The 11848-nt window shown below is 46.2% G+C and overlaps 1 protein-coding gene and 1 pseudogene across 1 annotated transcript; one reads left to right on the top strand and one right to left on the bottom strand.

The window, feature by feature from the left end:
• Positions 1-2404: 2404 nt before the first annotated feature.
• Positions 2405-3964, top strand: LOC123450836 (annotated as a pseudogene).
• Positions 3965-5238: 1274 nt separating this feature from the next.
• On the bottom strand, positions 5239-5988 carry LOC123447293. Its single transcript, XM_045123883.1, has one exon. The coding sequence runs from the start codon at positions 5759-5761 to the stop codon at positions 5411-5413; it is 351 nt and encodes a 116-aa protein (XP_044979818.1). The 5' UTR covers positions 5762-5988; the 3' UTR covers positions 5239-5410.
• Positions 5989-11848: the final 5860 nt, after the last annotated feature.

An 11848-nucleotide genomic window follows, 5' to 3' on the forward strand; every position in this document is an offset into this window, starting at 1 on the left:
GTCATGATTCATGGAGGCACACTCTCGTATCCTGCAATCCATTAAGATGTGTGTGGGTTCTATCAGATGAGGAACTGGTAAGCAATTCGTAGACAGTTCTGAACCAAATGCTCGGTTGTGGTTGTTCGATCTGGATGATCGCTTGTCTCAAGCTCAATTATCTAGATTGGCTGTGACATTGTGGGCCATATGGTATGTCAGGAGGAAAGCTGTCTATGAATCAATCATCCAAAGCCCCCAGTAGACAACCAGTTGTGTTGACAAGCGGAGCTTGGGCAGGTTGCACCGCCTCTTCCGCAGCCTTTAGTGGGGGCGCTAGCTCCACAAGTGCAGCAATGGATTCCACCTCCCGCTGGAAAGGTAAAGATAAATGTTGATGGAGCTGTCGCTCGCTCACATTGGGGAGGGGCTGTTGCAGCAGTTTGCAGAGATCAAAATGGGCACTACCTGAGTTCGTCAACCATTGTTTTCCCTTTCACTAGTGAACCTCGGATTTTGGAGACGTATGCTTGCCGTGAAGCACTTGCTCTTGCTGAGGATCTTGCGGTCCAACACTCAGATTGCGAGGGGTGGTAAATGATATCTCTCGAGGCACGGAAGGTCCAAATACTGCTATCATGAGATAATTGCAAGGCAATACCATACTTGGGCACGTCGTGACGGATAGGTACCACTAGTCAAAAGTTCTGCACGTCAGTATCATTTCACAGACTAATTGTTGCAAAACGGGCTAACAAACGTATAAACGCGTATTGACCACGTATCTGACAGACCTGGCCCGCATGTCAGGCGACACGGTGGCGTACACGAGCGGACGCGGACGAACCGGCTCGGTCGCTCGCTCCCCTCCCCTATGTCGTTGTAACTGGCCCCGCAATTCAGGGGAACTTCACGAGTCACCGACACTGGCCTGGATCGGGCTGGCGACGCGACCACCACACCGACGCACCGGACCGAAGCTCCTTATGCCCACACGCCACACGTTGGCCTAGATCCAATGCGGTGGCCATATCCACCAGCGGAAACACGCGCTACCCCTGGGCATATCCACCAGAGGAAACGCGCGCTACCCCTGGGCATCAGTGAGGAGGCCTCGGGACACCTTCATGTTGCCCTGCTCCCCATGCGCGCACCGTTCCCCTCGGCTTTTGGCAGAAGTCACCATCAAGACGCCCCGAGCCACCCGGCCACCACGCGTCCATCGCGAGATCTCCTCGAGCCACCTTGGAAGGCAGAGGGGCGCCGTCACCGCAACGAGGCTAGAGACAGTGGCGGAGAAGAGGAGGCGGAGGGGAGGGGGGCGCCGGCGACTCACGAAGTTCCTCAGAATCGCGGGGCCAGTTACAACGAAGTTCCTCGGAATCGCGGGGCTAGCTACAACAATAATCAGTCTGAGCCAGTTAATAGATCTAGCCAGTTACAACGAGCGACCGAGCCGGCTCGTGTACGCCACCGTGTCGTGTGACATGCGGGCCAGGTCTGTCGGATATGTGATCAATACGCGTTTATACGCTTGTCAACCCGTTTCATCTATACTACTATTAAACAAGCAAACGAGAACTTTCTTAGGTGCACTCAACAATTAGTACAACAAAATACACGAAGCAATCAGCACCACACAATTAGTCTCCCAAACCCTAATCCAACAGCCAGCATTTACCTAATACATCTATGTGTGCACTTAGCAAATTCCTATGACTGACCGTGCTCCACCTCCAACAGACAGCGTTAATAGCTCGCTGTGAAAACACCCCGCTGAAACCGCTCGCACAGATCCCCTCTCACCCGATCGGCCCCTCGCCCCCTCGCGCTCGCCGTCGGCCCCGCACCGCGCCACCGCCGGCCACGCGCCCCGCCACCGTGGCCCTCCTCTCCCACCGCCGAGCCCCGCTACCGCCAGCCGCGCGCCGCGCCACCGCAGCCCTCATCTCCCGCCCCCGATCGGCCCCTCGCCCCCTCGCGCTCGTCGTCGGCCCCTCGCCCTGCCACCACCGGCCACGCGCCCCGCTACCGCCGGCTGCGCGCCGTGCCACCGCGACCCTCATCTCCCGCCCCCAATCGGCCCCTCGCCCCCTCGCGCTCGCCGTCGGCCCCTCTCCCTACCACCGCCGGCCACGCGCCCCGCCACCGTGGCCCTCCTCTCCCGTCGCTGAGCCCCGCTACCGCCAGCTGCGCGCCGCGCCACCGCGGCCCTCATCTCCCGCCCCCGAGACCCGCCACGGACGTCCCCGCGCTGCACCACCGCCGCCCTCCTTCCCACCGCCGATACTTCCGAAGAGAATGATTGCCTGGTTGGGATCTAACCGTTTGATTCTTTTTTCTTGTTTGGGATGCTCTGTCTTTGCCCCCTCTTTCAGATAGTTCATGAATAGGACGGCTGCTAGGCAGGTTAGGTTCATGATAGATGATGAAATATGGGGAGCAAGTTAGTCAGGGTCAGCAAATGGATGGTTTTGTGAAGGAGAAAGCTGCTAGGGAATCGGGCAATGGCCGGAAGATCAAGACGAGCCCTTCTATCAATCTGAATTCCTTGCCTACAATGGCCCCTGCTCCTGTGGAGATTGTTGTCTTGCACAGTGCAATGGAGTCAGGCGCCAACGATGCTGAGTCCAGTGTCACTGATAAGAAGAAGCCCCCGAAGAATGAGGAAGTTGATGAAGGCAAAATTCAGGCACATGCAGACATGAAGAGCGACTCAGTTGACCCTTTGAATAACGAGAACCATGCCGGGGAGAAGGATGCTTTGGTAAGTGTGCTAGAAAATGAGGGGTGTGCGGATAGTGGCGATAATTATAAGGGCGTTCAAGTTCTCAGCGTTGTCAAAAAGGATGAGCCTGAGAAAATTGTTGATTATATTAATCGTGTAACGGTTGCGGAATATAGAGAGGAGAAGGGTGCCGCCGGTTCTACTTCTGCAATTACTGCGGTGCGAGCACCTAGCTCCCGGTCGTCTTGTTACCATGGCGTGATCAGGTAGGCTTAGTTTTGATGAGAGGAAAGAAACAGAACAATGTGTTTCATTATATTAACTAAATAGATGCTTGATAAAGCTGCTTATCAGACTTCATCAATTGTGCAGGCATAGGTGAAGTGGGAAGTATGAAGCTCATTTGTGGGATAGTACTTGAAGAGTAGAAGGACCGAGAAGGAAAGGAAAGCAAGGTATGCCTATTTTTCTATATCTATACTACTATTTTCTGCTTTCTTTAATTCCTGCAACTATTCCCTATAGCAAAAATGTGTGACATGGTCCAACACATATCTTACAGTATTTTCAATGACCACAAAAATAATTGGGCCCATTGGAATATGTTTGGATTTTTCCATGAAATTTAAGAGCACTTTTAAATGCAAAAATGACTCTGTTTTGATGGTGAGGTCTACACCAACATCGAGGGTGATGTTGTTTTCCTTAATAATAATTGTTTTGGATTATTCCACAATTGTGCAACATTTTTCCGATGCTGTTTGGGAAATTATTTTATTTCCATATAATTCAGAGTCATTTTACGTGGAATTTGAAAAGAGATATGAATTTCAACTTGATCATATCCAATTTAGCAAATTGTTTAGTTGTTGATCATGGTCATCACTGTAGCTTAATTACAATGCTCACTGTAGCAAAAACTGAGAATGTCACAAGACCGGCATACCCCATTAATAAGCCACAATTCTTCACCTGTGAGGTAGCTCTAGAAGCTTTAATTTCATGTCAACCGATTATTATGATTTGTGCTCAGCAAAGGACCTACCTATTATTATGATTTTACACTACTGTTTCCGTTCACTGGTTATATATGTTGGGACTGTTGATATTTTTTGTGATTTGCAGTTACTCACAACGGATTTCTGTTTGATTTTTTGGAGTTTTTGCAGGTGATACCTCAACCTTTATATACAAGTGCCAAAAGATCTTAGGTTGTATATATTTCCTCTGAAATACCAGGTTGTTGTGCTGTTCTAATGCCAGATTATCTGTATTTTAAGCCTTTTTTCAGACATCGAAGCTAGATATGATGCATCAAGTGAAGAAGTTAGGATTCATTTCAGCTTGCTGCAACCTTCAAATGATCTCAATGTTTCTCCTTGTCTTATGTTACTCCAGACATTTTTTTCATTATTCCATTAAGTACGTTTGTTTTCAATTTTTTTAATGAAGTGCAAGTAATGTGTATATTGTGTGTGTTTCAATATTTTTGCAGCTATATATATATATCTATATATATATATATACACACACACACTAAAATTTTAATATAAAAAACAATTTATAAATTGTTCGGTTAGTTGTGCGTTGCACATGCATGCTAACTAGTAACAATTAGTCTGTGAAGTAGTACTGACATGTAAAAACTACTTTTGACTAGTGATACAATACGGTACTTGCTTGCAATTATCTCTGCTATCATACATAATCTAGGATAACTTAAGAGTAGGTAAACATGTGTGGCTGGTATCCCATGACACCAACCTTGTACATCTCTCCTAATAATAAAGCACCCATAGTTTCTATCCTTCGTCGTGGCGGTTTTGCAGAAAGGCCCCTGTAGTTTCCTCTAATTAACCCGCAGTTCGTTTATAAGTGAGGCGAACCGTTTTTTCACATTTTACAAAAGACCCCCTTACTTTCATGCTAAATAACCCGCGGTCCAAACTGTAGCCAGAGTGAATCGTTTTTCAAATTTTGTACGTAAACCCCTCACATATGCGTTAATAACCTCGAAGTCCATTCAGAATGAATATAAAATTTCAAATAACAATATCTTTTAAACCGTAAATCCAATTTAAACATGTTATATATGAAATTTGATTAGAAAAATGTGTAGAGTTTGAATATGTTGTTATTTTACATGTTAAATATTTTTTAAAATACTATATAGAATATAATGCTAATCAATATTTGTCTTTATTTTGTATCGACTATTTGTATTGTAACATGTTAACTTAAGCATCAATATTTGATAAATGTTATAATCTTTGGACATGTTAAGCATCAATATTTGATAAATGTTATAATCTTTGGACATGATGTACTTGCACTAGGTTCTTTCCTTGTACATATTTTATGATCGACCTTACGTACGTGCCTTTTTTTTACAGTATCCAGTGCGTTTTTATCAATGAACTACACTTTTTTCATTGTGCAACGCACGGGCATTTGTGCTAGTATTTTATAAAGAGGACCATCTTTTCTAAAAATAATATGCTCTTACCATACCCTCTCACAAGGGCCCAAGGGAAAGAAAACTTGCGCACACATTTTATTCCTCAGTCATGCACAAAGGAGAAGACAACTCAGAACGGCAGCTCTATCAGGCGCGCGTACACAAACACAAGTACAATCCGCGCCACACCGTCCAAAGTCTAAACACACGGGCACGCAAACGGAGGAAGATGAGCTGCCGACTGCCTACTGGATGTAGGACATGCCGGTGATGTCGAGGTCGCGGTCGCCGGTGGACGGGGGCGGCGGGTGCCTGGGCTTTCCCACGGGCTCCTCCGGCCCGTCGGCGCTCTGCGTGGCACTGGCCCGCTGCTTCCCGGGCTCCCGCCGGCCCTCCTCCGCCGCGTACATCCCTCCGCCGTACGCCTCACGCGTCACCGGCTTCATCTCCGAGATGTTGGGCGCCTGGTGCTGCGGCTGCCGCTGCCCGGCGGCGAGGTCGGCGAGGCTGCCGTCCGGGTCGGTCGACGGCACCTTGGGCTTCTCCTCCCTCTCCTCCATCGCCTTCTTGGCGTTGCTCGGCGTCAGCTTCTCCATCGCTCCGCTCTGCTGTAACAAGCTTGGCTAGTAGTAGTAGTAGCAGCTCCGGCTGCAGAAATTATCAGTGGCTGGCTGAGCAGGACGCTGGGAGTGGTCGTTCCGGCGGGCTTGCTTTTATAGGTAAGCGTTGGATTGGATCGGACCGGACGGTGGATCGGGGCGGGAGGAAGGCTCGCGAAGTTCGTGTGCGTGCTGCGCTGGGGAAGGCAACGCGTGTCGCCGGGCGAGCGCTGGCTGTGGCACGCGCGGCGCACACCTGGCCTGGTCGGTGCCTCGGGCGGCGGCGAAGGGCGACTCGTGGACGCCACGGCGACAGAAGCAGCCATGCTTTGTGGATGGAGCTGTGGATAGGTGTCTTTCGTGCTTGGGCTCGCCAACTTCTCCACGAAAATGGTAGCAGCATATACAAAAAAACCTTAATCGAAAGTAGCGGTAATTTTATCTTTTCAAAGCATGTTATGAAATTCATTAGTTAAGAAGGTGCGGCCGTGCGTCGGCCGCACCGATATGGACATTGGTTACCCTTTCTCGTCCAAACGGATAAAAACAGGCCGAAACAGACGACCGTTTGAGATCGTGCGCTAGAGTTGGCCTCAGTTGCATGCAACGAACATAACTGGGCGAAGAAGAAAAAGAAAACATCTACTTTGTGTGAATCTTCGATCTAAATGTACATCAAATTAAGACGAAAACAGATATGCACGAATATAGAACATACATAAAATAGAAATTAATCATTGTTCATGATAACTAAAAAACATAGTATGCGTATGAAATGGTTGAAGTTGCTCATAAGTTTATAATTAATGGATGTCCCCACAAATTTAGCGGACGCATGCATCGAGATACGCCGCTTTGTAGGATCTTAGAGTGCGTGTCAGTTTTCTTTTTCTTGGCCCTGTTTAGATACTCTAACTTAGCTACATGTTAGAGTTAGTTTCTAGCTCATGACCAACCTTAAACTAACTCTAGTCAAAGATGTGTTTGGATGATAGGGTTAGATTGGCGATAGTTGTATTTGATGGAGAAAAGTGATTTTTTAGTGGGTCGTTACCTGGTGGATAGAGAGAGAAAAGTGACCTTTAGTGGGCCCAGTAAAAACTAGCTCCAATTAGCACCTTTTGGGCGGGCTAGTTTTTTTGATGGGTTAGATACAACTAGCTCCAATCTAACCCTCATGTTTGGATACTTTAGTGCTATTTGAGCCTCAACTAGCTCAAACTAACTCTAGCCTATGTATCAAACAAGGCCCTTGTTTTGACTGCAAAACAGGCTTTCGCCATGTTAGAAAGTTACGGAAGACAAATAATTTTTTTTATCAAATCAGTATGTTGCAAACCAATTGATGATCTATTCCGCCAACTTTTTGGACATACAATGGCTACAAACTAAACAGAAATAGCTAGCCAAAAATTTGATCATACCCTTTGCATTGGTCATGTCAAAATTTTGATGAGGCTAGTTGGGGCTCCAACCAAACACACCCTCCACCTGCACCTTCCTGCTAGTGTTGTCGACACATCGATCCTCGATCGATCTGCTACTACTACTGAAAACCCCACCTGACTGATGGGCATTAACCGAGGCAGCTTCGCAAGGAACTTTTCGAGGGTCTCCGGTCTAGTTGTAGCTGGCCCTCTGGTCGGTCCAGTGGTAGAGGACTCGGGACTTGACGATTCAGTCCTCGCTCCGTTGACGACGAGTCAATGCAATTGCAATGCAAGTCTGTCGGTCAGTTAGGCTAGTCTCAGTGTTTCATCTTGTACAGATGTTAAGACTCTTACATAGGTAAAAACTCTGATGTAACAAACTAATTAATAGAAGAGAAATGAATGTAGTGATCTTAGAAAAAAACAATGCTAAACATGTGAACCTAGGTAAAGCAATTAAATGAAAGAAATGCAGCAATGCATGCACAACTTTAATTACAAAAACATTAAATAAGGAGGCTTAGCTATAATAAGCTAAGGCCCTGTTTGTTTCAGAAGTCCGAGGACTTTTTTAATCCCAACTAAAAAGTTCCTAGTCCATACTCGTATGTTTTCATGAACTAAACAGAGACTAGAGGTAATTAAATGACATGCAAAAAGACCATGTTAGCCCTATTAATGTACTAGAAGTTATTAAATAACATGTTAAAAGTAAGGCGATGTTGGAAAAAGTGTCAAAAAAGTCTCGAAAGACCCTTCCATAGGGACTTCTTCCTTTTTTTAGTCCCTAAAAGTCCCTCCTGTTTGTTTCACATGGGACTAAAATAGACTTTTTTTAGTCCCTACACCAAAAAGTCTCTGGAAACAAACACCCCCTAAGCAACTATGCATTTTGGACTTTAGTTGCTAAACTGTTTAATGTACTTAGAACCTCATATTAGCACCAATGCATTGGAAGTGGCCTTAGAGCATCTAAAACTTGACATCTCAAATAATTGCTCATACATTTGCGAACGTGTTCGGTCATTGAAAAGAGAAAAAAATAGCCCATTCGAACCCCTCATACTCCCTCAATTCCATAATATAGTGTATCCTCGGTTTTTGAGCTTCGAGTTTGACCATAAATTTAATCAACATAGATGACTGCGTAAGAAGAAAAAATTATACCATTGAAAAATTCATCCGAATACGAATTCAATGAAATATTTTTTCTTCTGCCGCAATGGGCGTTGTTGGTTAATTTATGGTCAAGCTTAGATCTCAGGAAGCACGAGCATACTACATCGGAAAATGGAGGGAGTATTATTTCTATACATCCGGACTGTCTTCGAACCCATATACCCATTTCACATATAGGGAGGGTATGAGGGCTCGCGGACGCGCTTGAACAGTCCCATAGGCAGGACGTGAACCCACCCTCAACCATATTTTCTTTTTCTTTATTCATTCTTTTCTTTCTCCCTCTTCTTCTCCATCAATCACGTGCAAGTGATCGTACATATGAAGAAGAAAATGAGGATTATGTTGCGCGGATAGATAAATAGAGGACACGCCCGATCACTGATCGGACGAGTCCGCGGGTGTTTAAGCGGTCATATATGCTATGCGCGGTTATAGATGTGTTCGAAATATGCCCTAGAGGCAAAAAAAATTAGTTATTATCATATTTCCTTTTTAATGATAATTGATTATTATCCATGCTAGAATTATATTGATCCGAAACTCAGATACATGTGTGGATATATAGACAAACACTATGTCCCTAGTAAGCTTCTAGTAGACTAGCTCGTTGATCAAACATGGTCAAGGTTTCATAACCATACACATGAGTTGTCATTTGATAACGGGATCATATCATTAGGAGAATAATGTGATGGACAAGACCCAACCATAAGCATAGCATATAATCATGGAAGTTTATTGCTACTGCTTAATCCATGTCAAGTGTCTATTCCTACGACCATGAGATCATGCAACTCACTGACACCCGAGGAATGTCTTGTGTGTATCAAACATCGTAACGTAACTGGGTGAGTATAAAGGTGCTCTATAGGTATCTCCAAGGGTGTCTGTTGGATTGGCATGGATCGAGACTGGAATTTGTCACTTCGTGTGACAAAGAGGTATCTCAGGGCCTACTCGGTAATACAATATCACAATGAGCTGGCAAGCAATGTGACCAAAGAGTTAGCCACGGAATCTTGTATTCCGTAACAAGTAAAGAGACTTGCCGGAAACGAGATTAAACTAGGTATGGAGATACCGACGATCGAATCTCGGGCAAGTAACATGCCGATGGACAAAGGAAACTGTGTACAAGATTGATTGAATCCTTGACATGGTCGTTCGACCGATAAAGATCTTCGTAGAATATGTAGGGGGCAATATGGGCATCCAGGTCCCGCTATTGGTTATGGACCGGAGAGTGTCTCGGTCATCTCTGCATAGTTCTCGAACCCACAGGGTGTGCACACTTAAGGTTCGATGATGATTTGGTATTAATGAGTTATGTGTGATGGTAATCGAAAGTTGTTTGAAGTCCCAGATGAGACTCCGGACATGACCTGGAGCTCCAGAATGGTCCGGAGGTAAAGATTGATATCTGTGAAGTTCTGTGTTGGTCACCGAAAATGGTTCGGGCGTCACCGGTAGCGTACCGAGAGTATCAGAAGTGTTTCGGGGGTCCATCGGAAGGGGCCACCAGCCCCGGAGGGGCCACATGGGCTGTGAGGGATGCACACCAGCCCCTGGTGGGCTGGGCACACCTTCCCACCCAGGCCCATGCATGTGGGCTTGTGGGAGGGCCAACCCTACGGGTGGCGCCACCTTGCCTTGGGTGACAAGCCACCTCTAGGGCGCCTCCACCCTTGCCGCCGCCCCAAATGGGAAACCCTAGGGGTGGGCGCCTCCACCCTCCCCCTATATATACTTGAGGGGAGAGAAGGTAGCCACACTTGAAAAAGCCATGGGCTGCCTCTCTCTCTAGATCTGTTTCTCCTCTAGATTGTTTCGATAGTGCTTGGCGCAAGCCCTGCCGGGACAGCTCCGCCACCACCACCGCTACACCGTCCTAATGCTGGGGAACTCATCTATCAGTCCACCCTCTCTTGCTGGATCAAGGAGGCGGAGATGTCATCGATCTGTTCATGTGTTGAACGCGGAGGTGCCATCTGTTCGGCGCTTGATCGGGAGTTCGCGGGACGGATCGCGATCGGATCGCAAAAACATTCCACGACATCAACCGCGTTCTTTAACGCTTCCTCTAAGCGATCTACAAGGGTATGTAGATACAATCTCTCCTCTAGTAGATGTGCATCTCCTAGATTGATCTTGGTAAGCGTAGGATTTTTTTGTTTCCCATGCAACGTTCTCAACAGTGGCATCATGAGCTAGGTCTATGCGTAGATGATATCACGAGTAGAACACAAAGGAGTTTGTGGGCATTGATATTCAGATCGCTTCCCTCCATAGTATTTTCTTGATCCATCGGTATGAGGCGGCCCGAACAAACTTTACTCGTCCACGTACGAGATACCGGTTCCATCAACTCATATGTAACTTTGTTGCATAAGATGGCTGGCGGGTGTCTATCTCTCCCACCTTAGTTGAATCGGATTCGACTAAGGCGATCCTTGTAGAAGGTTAAATAGCAACTTGCATATCACCGTTGTGGTTTGGCGTAGGTAAGAAACTTTCTTGCTAGATACCCATAGCAGCCACGTAAAACATGCAACAACGAATTAGAGGACGTCTAACTTGTTTTTGCAGGGTATGTTGTGATATAATATGGCCAAAGACATGATGATATATATTTGATGTATGAGACGATCATGTTGTAATAGTTAATATCGACTTGCATGCCGATGCACACAGTAATCGGCAGCAGCCATAGGGTTGTCTTTATTTATTGTATGACCAGCATATCAATCATTAAGCGCTATGTAATGCTTTACTTTATTGCTAAACGGTAGCAATAGTAGTAGAAGCATGATTGGCGCGACAACCCTGATGGCAACAAGATGATGGAGATCATGATGATGGAGATCTTGGTGTCATGCCGGTGACGATGGAGATCATGCCGGTGCCTTTAAGATGGAGATGAAAAGCACAAGTTCATGGCCATATCATGTCACTTTTGATTTGCATGTGATGTTAATCCTTTTATGTACCTTGTTTTGCTTAGGACGACGATAGCATTATAAGGTAATCCCTCACTAAAATTTTAAGATAAAATTATGTTCTCCCCGAGTGTGCACCGTTGCAAAAGTTCGTCGTTTCGAAGCAACACATGATGATCGGGTGTGATAGACTCTACGTTTGCATACAACGGGTGCAAGCCAGTTTTGCACATGCGGAAAATTCAGGTTAAACTTGATGAGCCTAGCATGTACAGACATGGCTTCAGAACACAAGAGACCGAAAGGTCGAACATGAGTCATATAGTAGATATGATTGCTACTGCAACAAAAGACCTTCCAACGGCGCCAAAAACAAGCGTGCTGACGGGAGACTATTCTTGTCTTGATTCTCCTCAACAACGGCACCAGGAATCCTTCTGCTACGGCTACGCCTTTAGGGACTTCCTAGGCAAATATGCAAAGGATTCCCCCATGGCGTTGGAGCCTTGCGTTGGTGTTCCCTCGAAGCGGAAAGG

This window comes from Hordeum vulgare, chromosome 4H (assembly GCF_904849725.1).
Source record: "Hordeum vulgare subsp. vulgare chromosome 4H, MorexV3_pseudomolecules_assembly, whole genome shotgun sequence".
NCBI classification, from domain to species: Eukaryota; Viridiplantae; Streptophyta; class Magnoliopsida; order Poales; family Poaceae; genus Hordeum; species Hordeum vulgare.

Excerpts from the sequence above, each read along its gene's own strand:
- LOC123447293 (XM_045123883.1), bottom strand. The coding sequence starts at position 5,761 with ATGGAGAAGCTGACGCCGAGCAACGCCAAGAAGGCGATGGAGGAGAGG.